At 37.0% G+C, this 19,752-nt stretch overlaps 2 protein-coding genes across 6 annotated transcripts in view; both read right to left on the reverse strand.

Annotated features, from left to right (window-relative positions):
• Positions 1-939: 939 nt before the first annotated feature.
• On the reverse strand, positions 940-7,914 carry tgif2 (TGFB-induced factor homeobox 2). Of its 2 annotated transcripts, none has more exons than XM_039656520.2 (3): positions 7,762-7,914; positions 4,296-4,558; positions 940-1,889 (listed from the first exon to the last, which is right to left on the reverse strand). In XM_039656520.2, the coding sequence occupies exons 1-3, from the start codon at positions 7,778-7,780 to the stop codon at positions 1,089-1,091; spliced, it is 1,083 nt and encodes a 360-aa protein (XP_039512454.2). In that variant the 5' UTR covers positions 7,781-7,914; the 3' UTR covers positions 940-1,088. The 2 variants fall into 2 exon arrangements, with proteins under 2 accessions (XP_039512454.2, XP_039512455.2); XM_039656521.2 differs by lacking the exon at positions 7,762-7,914 and adding an exon at positions 5,373-5,462.
• A 1,618-nt stretch (positions 7,915-9,532) lies between these two features.
• Positions 9,533-19,752, reverse strand: part of dlgap4b (DLG associated protein 4b) — a 179,049-nt gene continuing 168,829 nt past the window's right edge. For all 4 annotated transcript variants that reach the window (XM_089133708.1, XM_089133707.1, XM_039656519.2 and 1 more), the window contains 3 exons: positions 19,095-19,186; positions 17,064-17,219; positions 9,533-15,377 (listed from right to left, as the gene is read on the reverse strand). In XM_089133708.1, coding sequence (XP_088989834.1) covers positions 15,159-15,377; positions 17,064-17,219; positions 19,095-19,186 — 467 coding nt within the window. In that variant the 3' untranslated portion in view covers positions 9,533-15,158. The remainder of the gene's footprint in view (positions 15,378-17,063; positions 17,220-19,094; positions 19,187-19,752) is intronic.

The raw sequence follows: 19,752 nt of genomic DNA on the forward strand, positions 1-19,752 counted from the left end.
ACAGAACAGAGCAAGGCGATCATTTGAGCTTATAAAACGTCAAATTTATTTATTTATTAAATGAGCGATCGTTTCGCTTGATAAGACCCTTATTCATCGTCTGGAATCGTTTAAAGCCCTTTGAACAGTTTGCAGTTTGCACTGAAACCGTCTTTTGGACCTTGAACCGTTTGGACCCCATTGAAGTCCATTATATGGAGAAAATCCTGGAATGTTTTCATCAAAAACCTTAATTTCTTTTCGACTGAAGACATGGACATCTCGGATGACATAGGGGTGAGAAAATTATCAGCAAGTCTATTTTAAAGTGAACTACTCCTTTCAGTTCATCTCCGAGAGGTACAAACAAGCTTACAAACTCCTTTAGTGTCCAGTCTAAATTCTGTATCCCTCCCCTCTACATGGTGTTAGAGAATTCATGAACATGTAAAACACTGTTAATGCCGGTCATCTACTCGACCCATCAGAACAATAACCATCTCATCTACGGCACATGCTCGCGTTACACGAGAACTGAAGAAAATCAATGTCAGCTGTCTTTGAGACGCACACACACACACACGAGCGATGACCTCCGCAGAACGATCAATTTCCCAACACACGTCACTACTCCGACTGCGACCGGATAAATGGTTCTGAAAAAATGACTAAGAGGTAAAATGAGACTATAAAGTGCAGGAAATATGACAAAAACTTGACTTTCAGTTTCAGGCAAAGTGTTAAATCGAAGAGAGCACGTTCGGTTGGACCTTATTAAACGCTGCATGCTGGTCTTTGCATTCACAGATCACAAAAAGCGAGTAAAGCATGCTGATGCAAACAGGCAACAACAGTGGAGCGTCTTTATCTAAAACGCTGTTGGTAAACCTGAGATGTAGCGCTCGGCTGGTGTTTCTGAAATGCTGGATTACTCTCGAAGAGGATTTTACGGATGCCCGTAGACTTCATGTAGTTGAAGGTAAGAGGTTTTGGTTTGCAGAGAGTTTTAAAAATACATCCTGGTGTTTATTCTTAGACAAGAGGCTCTTTGAGTATCTAGCAATGATCTCGAAAGTAGCAAACAAACAGAGTTGAGTTTCTGGCGGCGATCAGTTGACCGCTTCCGTGACCGTATTACGCACGTACTGAGAAACCCACGTGCTCGCGAGTGGACCGGGTTGCCGGACGCCCCACATCCCAGCAGACGTGAAGCCGGCGGGTTCTGTAACGCTCTTGCCGGCTGAGCTCAGATCCACGGGAAGGCCTTGAAACGAGCGGCTCACGACAGGAACCGATACTGGTAATGTTGCGCTCTCCATCAAGGCCGGTCCAGGATTGGATTCGTCCGTGGAAGTCAAAACGGACTCCTCACGAGCTTCGTCGGGTTGCTCTTTCGGTCTGCAGTTCTCCTGCTCGGCTGCGCGCTGCAGGGCCGCGTCCACTAGCAGCTTCAGATCGCTGAAGTCTTGCGCGCACAGCTCTGGCGGGGTCGGAGGTGGCGTGTTGAACAGGACCCCACTCGGACTCGGCGCTCCCAGGGAAGAAGCGAACGGGATGGTCGTCACGTAATGATCTTCACTCCGGAAACCGGTTAGACCTTCTCGCCTCAGGAGACCTCGTGTGTCCAGCTGCATCAGAGCCTGAACGCCGCCGTCGTGACCGCCGGACGACGACAAGCAACCGGCTCCGGCCAAAATTGCAGTCGCGGTGTTGCCCAAAAGCCTCAAGTCCAATGTTGGGGCGGGGCAAATGACTGAGGGGCGGGTCGAAGAGGCGGGGCTTTCCGGGGAGGCGGACCTCTCGGTTTTGCCGGCGCGACGTGACATTGTAAACTGAGTGGGGTCTTTGCCGTCTTTCCTGAGCAGGTCCGGCAGGAGCCTCCGGCGGGCGTTTATGAACCAGTTACAGATCTAAAAACAAGATTAGGGATTTAGAAACTTGAATGAATGGAGGCTGGAGCCGGCTTCACTCAATAATTACACTTGAATTTGTTTTAAGAGTGCTGGCCTGATAAGTAGAATACATATATGCAAGAAAGAGGCCGCACTATGCATAAACAGTTTATTTTGCACAAACGCGTTACAAGTTAGTCATCCAATTTTCTTCAAGACCGCTCATAACTTTTTAAAGCTAATTACATAAAAACATACATTGGTCTAATTTGACAGCGAACAGTAAGAGTGATTACTCCTAACTAACTGCTAGTTGGTGAAACTAGTTCTCAAGACACAGTCTTAAAGGTGTAGTTCACTTTTCAAAAACTTTTGCTGATAATTTACTCACCCCCATGTCATCCAAGATGTCCATGTCTTTCTAATAATGGACTTCAATGGGGTCCAAAAGACAGTTTCAATGCAAACTGTTTAAAGGGCTTTAAATGATTCCAGACGATGAATAAGGGTCTTATCAAGCGAAACGATCGCTCATTTAATAAATAAATAACAAAGTTTAAGTTTTATAAGCTCAAATGCTCGCCTTGCTCTGTTCTGACGCGCGTCCGTGACTCTCCTGTTCGAACTCGTTCATCATAATGAACAAATCTTTTTCCGAGTCAATTCGTTCGTTTCATTCGCTGAATAACTAACTAAATGGCTCGGAAAAAGATCCGTTCATTTTGATGAACGAGTTCGAACAGGAGAGTCACGAACGCGCGTCACAGAACAGAACAAGGCGACCATTTGAGCTTATAAAACTTAAACTTTGTTATTTATTTATTAAATGAGTGATCATTTCGCTTGATAAGACCCTTATTCATCGCCTGGAATCGTTTAAAGCCCTTTGAACAGTTTGCACTGAAACTCTCATTTGGACCTTGAACCGTTTGGACCCCATTGAAGTCCATTATATGGAGAAAAATCCTGGAATGTTTATCAAAAACCTTAATTTCTTTTCGACTGAAGAAAGAAGACATGGACATCTTGGATGACATGGGAGTGAGTAAATTATCAGTTTTCAAAAGTGAACTACTCCTTTAATATTTCTTGGTATAGGGTCCTTGGGGTCATTCTGGATCCTAATGTGGCGCCCCCTGTTGGCTCGGCAGTGAAGCGCACGCTGTGTCAGACGGACAGCTGGCTCTAATGGAGACCAGAGGAAATATGCAGCACAGGCCTCGCCGCCCGCATTCCTGCGCTCTGACAACACCGCAGCTCTCGCTCAAGGACAAAACACAGCACAGACTGTGTGAGAACGTCTCAGACTTTGATGTTTCGGCCAAATGTAAAAGTGAGGAGTGGATCAAAAGACTCACGCACACAAAAAACAATATTGGAAAGAGGATATTCCTCATACTCAACTTGATGCTGTAGCCCTCAAACCGTATTCACTTTATAGCCCTTAATCCTGTAATTGTTGACAAATGTGGGCACAGAGGACTGTAATTTTTATTTACTATAAATGTTATATCATTGTCTTTGATAAAGTTGTGTTTTTTTAATTTATTTTGGGGGTATTTTTTAATTGATTTACTTTCAAACAGCACCATATTTTGTATGTAAATTATGCTTATTTTTATGTTTTATTTTTCAAAATTTAACTACATTAAAATATAATTCTTAGAGGTAAAACCTAAAGATGAAGTGACTTCGCGGTCACCTGGTGTCTTATTTTAGAGTGCTCTATATTACAGTTTTTCCCATTCATTTCTATGGGTGCCCATTTTTGACCCAAATACAAGATTAAGGAGTTTTTTTTTTTTCACTCACTTAACATTGTAGAATTGAGTCAAAAAAAAAATGTGTGTGTTCAGGAGGCAAACTTAGGAAAAGTAGCCAAGTCTTGTACCGCTCAGATCAAGGGAAGTATTTTTTTAAAAATAAATCAAAATTATTTTGCCCACATTTGTCCAGAATACGGTTTTAGGGTTAACAGACTATTGACTTTGCAACTTATTCTAGCAAAAACATGCTCTCGAGCACAACTGAAATTCAGAACCAAATGAATAGGTTCGTGCACTATATTTCAGGTCTGTGAAAGCCATGTGATAGATGTGAGGAACAGACCCAAACGTAAGTCTAAATTTAAGAGCATCATTTTCACTGCAAGTGCATGGAAACTGTCAGATGGCTTTGAAACGACATGACACGCGGTGAGGAAGACCAGTTTTCAAATTTTCATTTTGCCAAATTTTTCAAATTTTCTGAAAATTTTCATTTTCAGCTTGAAAATTCACTTTCATTGTAATTGCATGGAAAATACCATACTGGTCTTAAACATGAAGGCAAGTAAAGGACAATTTTCAGTTGTTAATTTTGCATGCAAACTTGAAAGCTTCAGTTTTTGTGTTTAATTGCATGGAAAGCTGGTTTAGTGCTCACCTGCGATACGGACAGATGCGTCTGTCCAGACAGGCTCAGCTTCTCCTGCTCTGACGGATACGCGTTGAAGCGATGCTCATAAAGCCAGTCTCTCAGAACCTGAACCGCCTCTTTGGGGAGGTTTCCACGCCGGCGGCGTTTGGCCGAAGAGCCGCTTCTCCTGCCATTGGTGGACAGGTTGAGAGGGTAACCGTCGTCTTCACACGGGTCACTGTCCGACATGGCGGAAAACTCTGTGTCTCCGTTCTGATCCTCATCAAAAGCTGAGAAGATGAAGGCCACAGAACATATTAGTCTCAGGAATTGAACCGATTCAGTGCAGGCCACAATGCCCTTAAAGGAATAGTTCACTTTTGTAAAAAAAAAAAAAAAAAAACTTTTGCTGATAATTTACTCACCCCCATGTCATCCAAGATGTCCATGTCTTTCTTTCTTCAGTCGAAAAGAAATTAAGGTTTTTGATGAAAACATTACAGGATTTTTCTCCATATAATGGACTTCAATGGGGTCCAAACGGTTCAAGGTCCAAATGACATGTTTCAGTGCAAACTGTTCAAAGGCCTTTAAACGATTCCAGATGATGAATAAGGGTCTTATCAAGGACGCTTCGAGTCATGACTCGAAAAAAGATTAGTCCACAGAACAGAGTTGACCATTTGAGCTTATAAAACCAAACTTTTTTTAAATTAGCGATCGTTTCGCTTGATAAGACCCTTGTTCATCGTCTGGAATCGTTTAAAGCCCTTTGAACAGTTTGCACTGAAACTCTCCATTTGGACCCCATTGAAGTCCATTATATGGAGAAAAATCCTGGAATGTTTTCATCAAAAACCTTAATTTCTTTTCGACTGAGGAAAGAAAGACATGGACATCTTGGATGACATGGGGGTGAGGAAATTATCAGCAAGTTTTTTTGAAAAGTGAGCTACTCCTTTAAATACCACATTAGTGCACACCATGCACATTTTCTATATGCAGATGATCTTCTGAATTTGGCACAGTACAAAAGAGAATAATGCATCCATTTCACTAGACTATAACCTAGTCTTTTTTGGACTTATACAGCAAAATAAACACCTTGATTTCTGAGAGAATCAGTTCTTATCTTGCGCCTGAATCGTCCCGCTCAGTCGTTTAAAAGCGTCCTGCAGATAAAACCGTTCGACTGCACTCAGATTTACACTTCAAAAGACTATTGACTGTGAACGGCTCATCCATTCACACCTTCACCCTCACAAACCGAGGGAAACACAGCTTATCTGCGGCTCTACAGGAGGGCTTCACACACCCACAATGAACATTATCATGAAGCATTAGCTGCTGATTATTATGATAATCATTATGACCAGATAAAGCAGACAATAATACAACCATGTAAACAATATATAGTGTCACATGCTGATGCTAAATCATTCATATTTGAATATTTAAATTCATGACATATAAAAACCATTTCTTGAAAATGAAAAAAAAAAAAAAGCATTTTTGGGGGGTATCATAGGTTTCAGATCAAACACGGAAGAAAAAACACCTAAATTTTATGCAATTTGGTGCAAATGCTGATATTTAAATAGTGAAAAAGATTAAATTCTGATGCTTGCCATGTAACCCAATGACATCTTATAACAAAATTATATTGCTCAGAAAAATTCTCTATATTATAAATCTCAGTTATACCATATTATCATCCAAAGATATTTAAATGCTTAAATCTCTGTATTTTTAAAACAATGCAATAAAACGTAAACCAATGAGATCTTATAAAAAATACTTGCTTAACACACGTATTATAATTCTCAGTAAAATTCTCTATATTATAAATCTCAGTTGTACTAATATATATATATATATATATATATATATATATAAAATCGTCCAATAATGATATTTAAATGCTTAGTTTTATGTAAAACAATACAATAAAATGTAATGTAAACCAAATGAGATCTTATAACAAATACTTGCATAACAAACATATTATCATGCTCAGTAAAACTATTATGAATCTCAGTTATACTACATATCTTCCAATAACGACATTTAAATGCTTAGTTTATGACCAAATCTCTGTATTTTTAAAACAATGCAATAAAAAGATGATTGAGAGATGAATAAACTTCCTAAAAAGCCTCATGATCAATTTCAAGTATCACTTCACACCCCTTAAAAGAGCTGATGGGCCCCAAAAATGCCTCTCAACACTAGACAAGGCCAATAAACTCTGGACAAGCACCTCAAATCCTAATCTGAAGTTTCAGGTGAAATTAAATCCTCAAATAAATCTCTTTTAAATCAATTGTTGCAAAGATGTCCTTCAAACAATGGAGGACCCTCCTGCATGCTTGACAGTGATGATAATACCAAGTTTCCACAGTCTTCCTGAAGCAACGCTCACAGTAAATGCCTAAATAATGCTGTATTTTTGGCAAGAACTGCAGTCAGTGTGGTTATGGGAAAAGCAGCTAAACCCAGTGTTTCAGAGACACATGAATCACACACACTTCAGCAGCTCAAGAGTTTCTTTCTCCTGCTGAAACCTGAAGCCCTAAAGAACAGCTAAAAATGTGGGAGTTCCTCTTTAACAAAGCAGATTGTGTGTGTGTGTGTGTGTGTGTGTGTGTGTACATTCATGTTTCAGTCTGCAACTGTATCCGTATCACCGTTTAGTGGATCGTTTGCAGCAGTTTCAGTTTTCAAATGTTTGACAAAATGAAAAGAAAACGTGTTTTCTTGTGCAGCACGCGCATGAATATTAAAGAGCATTAGGCCTATACACAATGCGAAAAGTATACGTGTTAAACTACAACTGGAATCAAATAAAAACAAAAATGGCCCTCAGAATTTCGCGAAAATCGAAAAATCAAGCAAACTATTAAACTTCTAACATAAAATATGTGAAACAACTGATTCAGTGAACTGATCAACGACGTCATTTCCGTCTTCCTGATTTTCGTATCGCATGTTGGAATTGAATGGGATTAGTAAATTTGCAGACCCAAAACAATCACTAGGGCCCCAAACAAATACTAGCTAATAACAAACAAAAATAACCGAATAACATCTTCAACGTCATTTAGCCTACGGCAACTTATAAACGTTCAGAAAACGCGCGAATTTCACACACAATACAAAAAACGACCAAACAAACGTGTGTTTGCAGACGCGAATAAACAAACGGGGCCGCAGACGCGCGAAAAAAACAAAACAAACAAACGCGCGGTGACGTCATCAGACCACAATGATACAATGCAACAAACGCGTGCGAGTCGATAACGCTGGAGAGATGAGACGAGTCCTGATGTGTACAAATCAAACGCTCGTTATGAAAGGCGAGAATCAGGGGACATCTGCGTCTCACGCGCTCACACTGAAAATCACGCCACGATCATCACAAACGTGCAGCAAAACCCCATTCAAACACACACACACTCGACACGACACACACGCGCGCGTGAACGGATCTCACCTCTTTTGTTGGGCTTCATCCTGGATGTTGGAAAATAAAACGGAATGTTTGGAAGAAAAAAAAGTTGCTCGTGTGGAAACGCGGGTCTAGCTCGTCAAACGGAGAGTGTGTTCTTCTCACACGCTCACACACACTCTCTTTCTCTCACACACACAGCTGTGTTGAGTTGAAGCTCCAGTAATCAATGAATCTGCTCATTAGTGTGTCATGAGGGAAATGATCCTGTTGACAAACATCCGTTTACCTGCAGCTCCACCAAACTCTCTCTCTCTCTCTCTCCCTTTCTCTCTCAATGACAGGATCTAGACCCTCCTCCCCCACACTGCAAGGGGCCAATAAGGGCCCCACATCTGTGTGTCATCACACTTTCATTCAAAACTCACAATTTACTTCAATAGCTGTGTCTTAGCAGTTCTGATTGTAGTTTCACGTAATAATTTCGCAGATGTCTTCAGTATAGTTTCTTGAAAATGTCTAATTGTGAACGGAAGGCTGTTTTTTTTTTCCCGAATCTAACCTAAACTTTTTATTAAAGATTTATTTTTAATTTGAAAGGATGTGAATGTGTGTATATGTATTCTAACAAATAAGTTGTTTTAATCCTGTTTTGCATTGCACTATCTTCCAACACTGCAATATCTTATGCAGTATATATTTAGTGCACATTTACCATCTTATTTTTTTTTGCATTTATTTTTAATACTTTATATTGAATGTCATTTTATTTTTTTAATTAATAAATTATCATATAAATACATTTTCTGACTTTTAAAATATATATTTTTCAGCTATATAATTGATTATAAAATATAAACAAAATCTACATAAATATATAATGTAATTAATATATACATATTTAAAATAATACTTTTATCATTTTAAGTAAAATATTTTAAAATTTTGACTAGTTGATTTCTTTTCTATTTTCTCCCCATTTTTGGCTAGTATTTGGTTAGTTATGTCTGCTGTAAGCAAAATTTAAATTCATTGTAATTTAGCATCATTAATATTTGAAATTTCTATCCAATACTAGACTAGAATCCCTGTCCCCTACTTACAATACAAATCTGTGCTGTTTAGATATAGAAAATGTTTATTAAAGATGAAGTTCTGAACCAAGATAGCTTGTACACTAATATATATATATATATATATATATATATGTGTGTGTGTGTGTGTGTGTGTGTGTGTTCTTATAGACCATTATGTTTCTGAATAACAAATTACTTAACAAATAGTAACATTGTCTAAATTATAAGTGCTGTTGGATGAAAAAGCTATTTTCAAAAATGCATGTTTTGCAGGAAGCAGTTCAGTGTTTGTTTGTATGCAGATAAGATGTGTGTGTGTGTGTTTCCTCGAGGCCTGTGGCAATTCTCACTCTTTCACATGCAGGAATGTGCAGAAAACACCCGACATCATTCCCTCAAACTCTGCTCATATTTCAACTCTTAGAAATCTGCGATTGTTCCCATTTCAAACAGGAAATAATAAATACAAAAAAAAGTAAAAAAAAAAAAAAAGATAATATAATAATAATAATATATTTTTATTATCATGTACAATATATTTTACATTTTTATTATTTCTATTAAATATATATGGATTATGAACTGCCATGAGTTGAACACCCTAATTGGATGAAGTATTTTGCCACCTTTCATATATATACAGTATGTGTGTGTGTGTGTGTATATGCATATGTAGATATATTTCAACTCCTGGTCAGTTCATAATCCACGCTGAGAAAGAATGAAGAGTCATAAACACATTTGAACTTAACTCAGATTTACTGCATTTCTTACTAAACAAAAGACCCTGACACACACAGCCTAAACTTCATACAGCATTAGACATATTCAACAAATCCTAGTCAGTAAAATATGTGCTTGTTTCATAAAATATTGATTATCAATCTTTATAATAATAATAATAATAATCTTAAATCTTGTTGCTACAAACTCTTGCATTTAGATGATTTATTCTTTGACGACCCCCCAAAACTCTAGTAAAACACACTGAAGAGAGAGAGAGGGCGGACGATCATAACCTGTTTCACACACTTCACAGGCCTAGAAAACTGGTTATAGTGTCCGAGCAGCGTGAGCAGAGGCTGTCAATCATCAGTTCCTCTTTTGAAATGTAATCCACAAGAGCGGCGGCGGCGGCGTCCTCAGGGAAGCCCACAGAAGATGATGATGATGATGAAGATGAAGACAATGGGAGAAATACAGCCGTGAAAGTCAATCTCACAGCACTGAAACACACAGGCTGTCAGGGGGACCGACTCAAGACATTCAACTGATGTGATGATGCTTTCATAGAAAAAGAGTGATCTGAGAAATAGAAATGATCATAAGATGATATCTATAGAGTGAATATTAGAATAAAAATCAGACAAATGAGTTTGTAGTGTGTTTTTGCACGTTGACGTCGGTGGATTTGTCTCTGTGCTTGAAAACATTCGTCTGTTTCGATCTGAACCACTTCAGCTTCCAACTAACATCACACACATCCGGGAACTGAACTGAACAGAGCTGAACTGAACAGAAATGAACAACTGAACAGGATTGAACTGAACAGAAATGAATTGAACTGAACAGAACTGAATTGAACAGAACTGAATAGAAATGAACTGAACTGAAATGAACTGAACAGAGCTGAACTGAGCTGGAAAGAACTGAACTGAACAGAAAAGAACTGAACTGAACAGAACAGAGCTGAACTGAACTGAACAGAGCTGAACTGAACAGAAATGAACAACTGAACAGGATTGAACTGAACAGAAATTAACTGAATTGAACAGAACTGGATAGAAATGAACTGAACTGAACTGAACAGAGCTGAACTGAGCTGGAAAGAACTGAACTGAACTGAACTGAACAGAACAGAACAGAACTGAACAGAACAGAACTGAACAGAACAAAACAGAAATTAACTGAACTGATCTGAACAGAACTGATCTGAACAGAACAGAACTGAACAACTAAACAGAGCAGAACAGAGCCGTAAAGAACTGAACTGAACAGAATTGAACTGAACAGAAATTAACTGAACAGAAATGATCTGAACAGAACTGAATTGAACTGAACAGAACTGAATAGAAATGAACTGAACAGAACTGAATTGAACTGAAAAGAGCTGAACTAAACAGAAATGAACTGAACTGAACAAAACAGAAATTAACTGAACTGATCTGAACAGAACTGAATTGAACAGAACTGAACTGAACTGAACAGAGCAGACCAGAGCAGAGCTGAACAGTAATGAACTGAACAGAGCTGAACAGAATTTAACTGAACTGAAAAGAGCTGAACTAAACAGAAATGAACTGAACAGAATTGAACTGAACAGAACTGCTGTTGTATAGAGACAGATATAGTGGATGGGAACTGAAGATTCAAAACTCAAATTGCTCATGAATAAATCAAATTAAATAAACAGAATAAAAATAAAATGGAAAACAGAACAAAAAGAAGAGAATAAAACAGAATAAAAAAATAATACAACAGAATAAAAAACAAATACAATAAAATAACAAAACAGAATAGAATAAAACAGAATAAAACAAAATAGAACACAATAAAATTAAATATGAATAAGCTACCCATCATTTTTTGGGGTAAAATTCTTATTTTATTTTTTTCCCAGTTTGCATTACTATAATAATGCATTTGAACGTTTACTTTTAATTCATTTTGTACGTCCCATTATTTTCAACATTGATTCTCATTCCTCTAATGCTGTTTTTCCCAGTAAAATTACAGTAATAAAATAAATACAAAAATGTAGCCTAATTAAAGTTTGTAAAGGTATGAAAGGTAGTACAAAAATACTACCATGACATATAAATGCCATTAAATACAGAATATATATAGTGCTTATTTAAATCCTACATATGCGTCATGCCAGATCTTTTGTGCTAGCTATGCTCATTTAACTGGGGAAATTAAATATTAAATATGAATAAATCGCAAGATTTGTGTTCCTGTACTTCTGATATCAAACTAAAAGGATTTAAGCATTGTGATAATCATGCATCATTCATGATCCTGCTCTATTGTTCTGGATGAACAGCTTTTCAGACGTTTAAAGGCGTCAACGACTCGTTCACACCGCAGCAACAGCAGCCAATCACGGCGAGCGACGGCCAGTTCGGCTGATCTGGGGTCATTTGTGGCCTTTTGCTCATGAATGCAGAGCTGCAAATGGAGTTCATGAGCGTGGATGAGATGAAAGATGATCAGTAGTTTGGGGTCAGCATGATTTTATTTATTTTTTAAATAAATTAATCATAAAAAAATAATAATAATAATATTAAAAAAAAATGAAATGAATGCAGTTTCTATTTATCAAATCCTGATAAATTGTTTTGAACATTGATAATAATCATAAATGTTTCTTGAGCAGCAAATCCTCATATTAGAGTATAAGACTGGAGTGATGATGCTGAAAATTCACAGGAATAAATTATATTTTAACATGTATTCATATAGTAAACAGCCATTTTAAATTGTAATAATATTTCACAATGTAAAATACTTCTTTCAAAAACATAAAAAAAAGTGTACGGACCCCAAACTTTTGGTAGTGTGCGGAAAGAGTTATGAAAAGTGCAGTAAGTTTATAAGCTTACATAACAAGCTCAGGATAATGAATATAATGGCAGTAATATTTGAATTTGATACCTCAATTTTCAGTTTTAGCTAATATAACAAAAAACACATTGAAAACAAACCTAATCACCTTCTTTGATGAATAAAGATGATTTCGTATGATTCATAATCCAAATTGATTCACATTTTAGTCCTGACCAATTGTGTATTCGTTCGTTACAGCAAAGCAATTTTATCTAGTCATTATCTGTTCTATTAATTATGCACATTATTCACTGGACAAGCAGAGATTTGTGGAGATTGAAGGAGAATCTGAATTATGAAGTGAAATGAAGAATTATATTTAAGCTCATAATTTAAAAACGTAATTGTGATATCATCTTTGATATTGCTACAAGGGTCGTGTAGTTACCCACAATAATGATTCACAGGCACTTCATTCAATAAAATATCAGGTTCTGTTGTTTAAATTAAAGGGCGTGTATGTAGAGTTCAGAAACGGTGTTATAGTGACACCTGTGGCAGTTATAGTGAACTGCAGCTCTCGTGTGAACGGGAGTCAAGACCCTGATATTCTCACGACGAACCTCTTATTCCTCGCTTAGAAGTTGGAAATACATTAGCAGTGATAAACCCAGCGCAAGAGCGACGGTTAGATGAATATGGAAATATGATGCGCTTTCCTCTCAATAATACAGGTGAAACTCGAAAAATTTTAATATCGTGCAAAACGTCATTTATTTCAGTAATTCAACTTAAAAGGTGAAACTAATGTATTAAACAGACTCATTACATGCAAATTGAGATATTTCAAGCCTTTATTTGTTATAATTTTGATGATTATGCCTTATGCTACGTTCACAACGGACGCAAATAGCATGTCAGGCGAGAATGGTTTCAATGTTAAGTCAATGCAAAGACGCGTTACGCGCATAAAAAAATTCCTGAGGCACGAATGAGGCGTAGAGCGCGGCAAGGTAGAAGCGAACAAGCCTCGTTCGCGCAAAAAGCGTGAATTGAGCGTCTGGCGCGTTAAGCACGTTACGCGCAAATGATTTAGTTAGTGCTATTTAGTGCGAATTCGCGTCTGACGCCCGAGTTGAAAAATCTGAACTTTGGCGTCAAATTCGCGCTACATTAACCAATCAGGAGCCTAGCTACTTGCTCATGTGGTGAAGGATCTGGATGCTTATACGAGACATGTTCATTTTATATAGAATGTTATTTATTCCATATCTAGATTATATGAAATATTATTATGATGTAAAGACAACCAACATACATGTGCATAAGTTTGTGTCTAATTAAAATGGGCGCCAACGGATTTCGATTCTGACGCGTGTAAATTTCTCATCAAACGTTTGTTTTTACAAAGTGGTCAAGCGTCAAACTAGACGCGAATTTAGACGTAAATTGGTGTGAACGTAGCATCACAGCTTATGAAAACCCCAAATTCAAAATTTGAATATTGTGAAAAGGTTTTCATATCTGTAAGCCATAGTCATCAAAATTATAACAAATAAAGGCTTGAAATATCTCACTTTGCATGTAATGAGTCTATATAATATATAGTTTTAACTTATATATTAGTTAAAACTAACTAATATATATATTAGTTAGTTTTCAATTTTAAGTTGAATTACTGAAATAAACTAACTTTTGCACGATCGAGTTTCACCTGTATAATAAACCAGAAAAATACCAGCGGTGAGAAACAGCGGTTCATTAATCACCTGATCATTGCGATGTGGATGTTTTCCGCACATCTGAGATTTGACGATATTAAAGTATATTTCAGACTATTTCGATTTTCCCGGGAAAAACGTCCCGAATCCTTCATATAAAAATCAGTCTACAGGCTTTCATAGACAAACTAAGTCAGGAAAGGTCTCGTTTTTAAAGTGTCGCACATTATCAATAAAAACGTGATTATATTCGTACATATAGCCCCTTTAAAGCAAAGCAGAAGCGACTTCGGGATCGACAACCTGTACAAACTCATGGAAACTCGACAACCGTGAGCGTTCAGGACCTGAGATGAACACATGACTGAGGTACAACAGCTTTCATTGTAAACATTGAAACAAATGAAACAGGAAATGGAAGAGCGCCCCCTGCCTGACCGGAAACACGTGACATTCGGGGAATCCGAAATTGCCCCCTTAACTCCCTACGCTAGTCCGCTAGTAATGTTCCCTGCCAATTCGGGCAGCCGTTGAGCGTCCATCGGTTGTGTACTTGTTATTGCAGTCCATTGTGGGATTGAATGAGTGCACTCAATAGAGTCCACTATGGTTTCGGACACCAATACAAATGGCTGTCGCCTTAAATAACGCCCTGTTTGAGGCTATAGGGGGCGATCTCAGATTCAGCCCTTCGGCTCCGTTCACTCGCCGGCTGAAGGAAGAGATGAAGACGAAGAGGAGAAACCCAAGCGTAAAACAGGAAGACGTGGATTCCAGCGGGGAATTATGTAAGCGTTGTGTGTGACGGACTACTTATCCAAAATATTAGAACATTTAAAACAATCTCATATAGAATTTAGGACAATAATACCAGTTCTCAATGTTAATTATCATATCAATAATTATATTAATGATTGCAACTAAGAGGATTCTCCGTGAGGATTTCCTTGGCAGTCCCGAAACAAAGTGTCCGTCTTGATTTCCGTGTCCCTCTCTCAACTCAGTTTGAGTGAACGCCGCGTGGACGGACGAGAGCAGCGTTTCGTGTGGTTGATGCCGGAGCCCTTGGTCTTGTTACGGTGTGTGTGTGTGTTCCTCAGAGTCGCGTCTGCGCTTCGGGAACGTAGATCTCGATGCTGTCGGCGCTCTCGGTGGCCGAGTTCTGCTTGACGGACTGAGCTCTCTTGGCCGCCATCAGTCTCTTGCGAGCTTCTTGTCTCTGTTTGTCCACGGTGTCGTTGCTCTTCTCGCGGCCCAGAGCCGGTTTACTCTTGCCGGGTTTCTTCGGCACCGGAGGAGCCGGTTTCTGGCTCTCCTGCAAGAGACGAAGAAACATGAGAAACCCAGTCCTGATGCATACGTCAGTTGTTAAAGGAGTAGTTCACTTTTAAAAAATCTTTTTCTGATAATTTCCTCACCCCCATGTCATCCGAGATGTCCATGTCTTTCTTTCTTCAGTTGAAAAGAAATTAAGGTTTTTGATGAACATTCCAGGATTTTTCTCCATATAATGGACTTCAATGGGGTCCAAATGAGAGTTTCAGTGCAGCTTCAAAGGGCTTTAAATGATTCCAGAGGATGAATAAGAGTCTTATCAAGCGAAACGATCGCTCATTTAATAAATAAATAACAAAGATTACGTTTTATAAGCACACATGCTCCTCTTGCTCTGTTCTGTGATGCGTGTTCGTGACTCTCCTGTTCATCAAAACGAATCTTTTTTGAGTCATTTTGTTCATTTTTTTCATTGAATGAACTATATGACTCGAAAAAAAGATTCGTTCATTTTGATGAACTTAAACTTTTTTATTCGTTTCGCTTGATTAGACTCTTATTCATCGTCTGGAATCTTTTAAAGCCCTTTGAACAGTTTGCACTGAAACTGTCTTTTTGACCTTGAACCGTTTGGTTCCCATTGAAGTCCATTATATGGAGAAAATCCTGGAATGATTATCAAAAACCTTAATTTCTTTTCGACTGAAGAAAGAAAGGATGACATGGGGTTGAGTAAATTATCAGCAAAATATTTTTTAAAAGTGAACTACTCCTTTAAAATTGAAATAAATATACAACACACTAAGAAAGACTTGCAATAACACATTAAATACATCAAAAATTACAGTAAAGACATTTATAATGTTACAACATGTTCTATTTCAAATAAAGGCTGTTCTCTGTATTCTATTTTTCTCATTCATCAAAGAATCAAAAATTCATCAAAGAATCCTGAATTTTTTCACAATTTCAACAGCATCAAGATCAGAGATGAAGAGAAACTGAGTCCTAATGCATACGTCAGACTGAAACTAAATTGTACATTAAAGCTTAAGTGGCAAAAATAATTTAGTTAACTGAAATAAAGCTGTAATAAAATATTAAATTGCAAGTACTAAATTACTGAAACAGCAATACACTAGGAAAGACTTCAACAATGACATTAAATAAATAAAAAAGTGACATTTATAATGTTCCAAAAGATTCAAAGATTTCAAAAAATAACTTTCTATTCATCAAAGAATCCTGAAACAAAATATTTCACAATTTCAACAAAGATATTAAACAGCAAAAACTCTTTTCAACACAGACAATAATAAAAGAGCTGCTATTGATAATTAAGTACCAATAATAATAGATCATCAAATCCTCATCTTAGAGTGATTTCTGAAGGATCATGTGACACTGAAGAGTGAAGACTGGATTCATTTTATTCACATAGAAAACAGCTATTTTATATTGTAATAATATTTGACAATTTTTACTGTATTTTTGATCAATAAATGCAGCCATGCTGATCAAACATTCACAAACATTTAAAACAATTGCTAACTTTTAACCAGCAGTGTCAATTAAAGCTATATATATGTAAATATATGACAAAATGACCAATGAGCTAATTCAAATAATCAACAAATACTATAATAGTGAGAATATCAACATTGAGACAGTTTAACATATGCATTCATGTCTAACCTGCTGATGGTTTCATTAGTTGTGTTTGTACCTGCTTCTCAGGCGAGTCTCCGTTCAGCTTCCAGTCGTTGGATTTGAGATGATAGAGTTCGTCAAACTTGAGGCTGATGTCTTCTATCGAGAGCTGCAGAAGATCCCAGAACCCGGCCAGATCTTGAGCCGTGGGTCTCGGGTTGGCGTTCACATTCTGAATGGACAGCAAAAAAGAAGAAATAATTCACACAAGCGTTTCTTCAGTTGTCCACAAGAGGGCGACACATCTCAAGATATGCGGTCATGTGATAAATGTGGGATAAACTCTAAAATAAACAAACTCTTGCCATTTTCTGATTTGGAGAAGCTGAAGTGAGTGAATCTTATGCTTAAAACGAACAAAAACAGTCCAAAATACAGAACTTTTAAAGAGCCTCATCAGTAAAATTGTTAGCATAAATTGTGGCACTGAATTAGCAAGAAGAGAGCAGTTTTATTAATAAAATACAGATTTATTCTGCTTAATATCCAGGGTTATTATAGTTAACTAAAACCATAAAAAAGCTTGAAGTAAAATTAACGTTAAATGAACTCAAACTTATTTCAGCTAGCTGCCAAGGACATTTCTTATTTTCATTTAATTAACCGGACACACTAAAATAACTAAAACTCAAATAAAAAACGAATAGAATGTCAATGAAACCGGATATTATAAACATAAAAAACATTCTAAATATCGATCACTAAAACAGTATAAATAAATGCCCATTATTCAAGCCAAGAACTAGAATGATAATTGTAAGAATAACTATATTATTGTCCACAGCAGCGGACGACATCGTTTATTATAAGCAAATGACTTAAACACTCGTGTTTGTTAAAGCAGGATGTGTTCTGATTGGCTGTCAGAAATCGCTCTCGCTATAATTGCGGTGTGAACGAACACTCCAGTTCTTTTATATTTCCAATGATTTTAAAAACTATCTTTATCATTATCGTCCTCTGTGTGAACCGATCTTAACCCTTAATCCCTGTTTGGGGTAAATATGACCCCAATGGACTTTTACTTGATTTTTTTTCATCATCTCAGGGCCATGAAACTCAGTGACTTTTCCTTAATAATCTATCTAAACATGCAAAAAAAAAAAAAAAAAAAAAACTGGGTTCGATTTGGTTGTTCTAAAGGTGTGTACATTTTGTTTTACCATTTAAGGTGTTTGGGGACAAAATTACCCCAATTGAAAATGAATGGGAAAATGAAAAAATGACTTTTTTATTTTGTTTGTCAAAAAACAATAAAAGTAAATCCATTATAAATCTGAAATGTTCCACATATAAACCAAGGTCTGGTCCTAGAGCATAAATAGAAAGTAGAACAAACTTACTATCTCATACACACACAAACACACACACACACACATGTCATGACAAATTGAAATTGGCAAATAAAACAAACAAAACTGGAATAAATCTAAGAAAAATTACATTTAAATCAAGGTCTGGTCCTAGAGCATAAACACAAAGTGGAACGAGCTTTCTATCTCACACACACACACACACACACACACACACACACACACACATGTAAGCATCCTGTTCATTACAGTTTATTAGTGCTGTTGTTTTGTATTATATTGGTTTATTTACTTGGTTTATTAAATTAAAAATCTCTTGTTCTAAAAAAATGAATAATTGTTGATAAATAATTTTCTGAAATGAATAGTGTGTGATTACAGTCATATCATAGTGCTGCTGACTTGTAATGTTTATGCAAATGTATGTATAATAATTTGCAAAAACAAATAATTCAAAATCTATCAGACAACAACCTATGGAGGAGTGATCCAGCTCTCAGATTTAATCAGAAATATCTTCATTTGTGTCCAGAAGATGAACGAAAGTCTTACGGGGTTAAACAACATGAGGGAGAGAGTCATTACTGACTGAGTTTACATGTTTGTGTGAACTATCCCTTTAACACTGCTTCTGTCTCAGTGAACAAAACACTGAAACTAAAGGTGTGTGTAAGACACTGTATTTGTGTATCTGGACTAAAGTGTGTGTGTTTGAACTGCTGTGATTGACCCACCAGGTTTTGTTCACACAGGCCTCTGAACTGCTGGAACTTCTGGGATATGAGGAGCTGAGCGCTTCCCACCGCACTACGAACCTTCCCCAAAACTACAGAGAGAGAGAGAGAGAGAGAGAGAGAGAGAGACACTTGACTTTAAGATCACATTATTACAGAGAGAGAGAGAGAGAGACTTGACTTTAAGATTACTTTATTTACAAAAAAAATTTAAGATACAATATTTTTAGTAGCAGCTTAAAGGAAAGCAATGAATTTATAATCAGTGTCTCGAGTCGAGAAAAAGCATCTTAAAAACACAACACTCGTTTAAAATAATAGTAATAAACATTTACAGCGAGAGAGAACTACTGAACTAAAACAGGCTTATCACACTACGACTGTGCGGTACGATACAAACACTAGTGCTGCTCAAAACACATGTAATTAACCTAATTAATGAGGCACTTTGTTAAGAAAGAGCAAAGCTTTATGTGCCACTTTAAAAGATCTAACTAATGAACTGAGGGGTGTTTAAACGTATGAATGAGTGGACTCAAACATTTCGAGTAGTTCACTTTAAAAAAAACTTTTGCTGCTAATTTACTCACCCCCATGTCATCCAAGATGTCCATGTCTTTCTTTCTTCAGTCGAAAAGAAATTAAGGTTTTTGATGAA

The sequence above is a fragment of the Pimephales promelas genome, chromosome 8 (genome assembly GCF_988280905.1).
Source record: "Pimephales promelas chromosome 8, fPimPro1.hap1.1, whole genome shotgun sequence".
In the NCBI taxonomy this organism is placed as follows: Eukaryota; Metazoa; Chordata; class Actinopteri; order Cypriniformes; family Leuciscidae; genus Pimephales; species Pimephales promelas.

What these genes read in the sequence shown, in the direction of transcription:
- tgif2 (XM_039656520.2), bottom strand. An exon ending in CGCATCTGTCCGTATCGCAG is followed by an intron (nt 1,890 to 4,295) that starts GTGAGCACTAAA and finishes TCTTGTTTTTAG; the next exon opens with ATCTGTAACTGGTTCATAAA.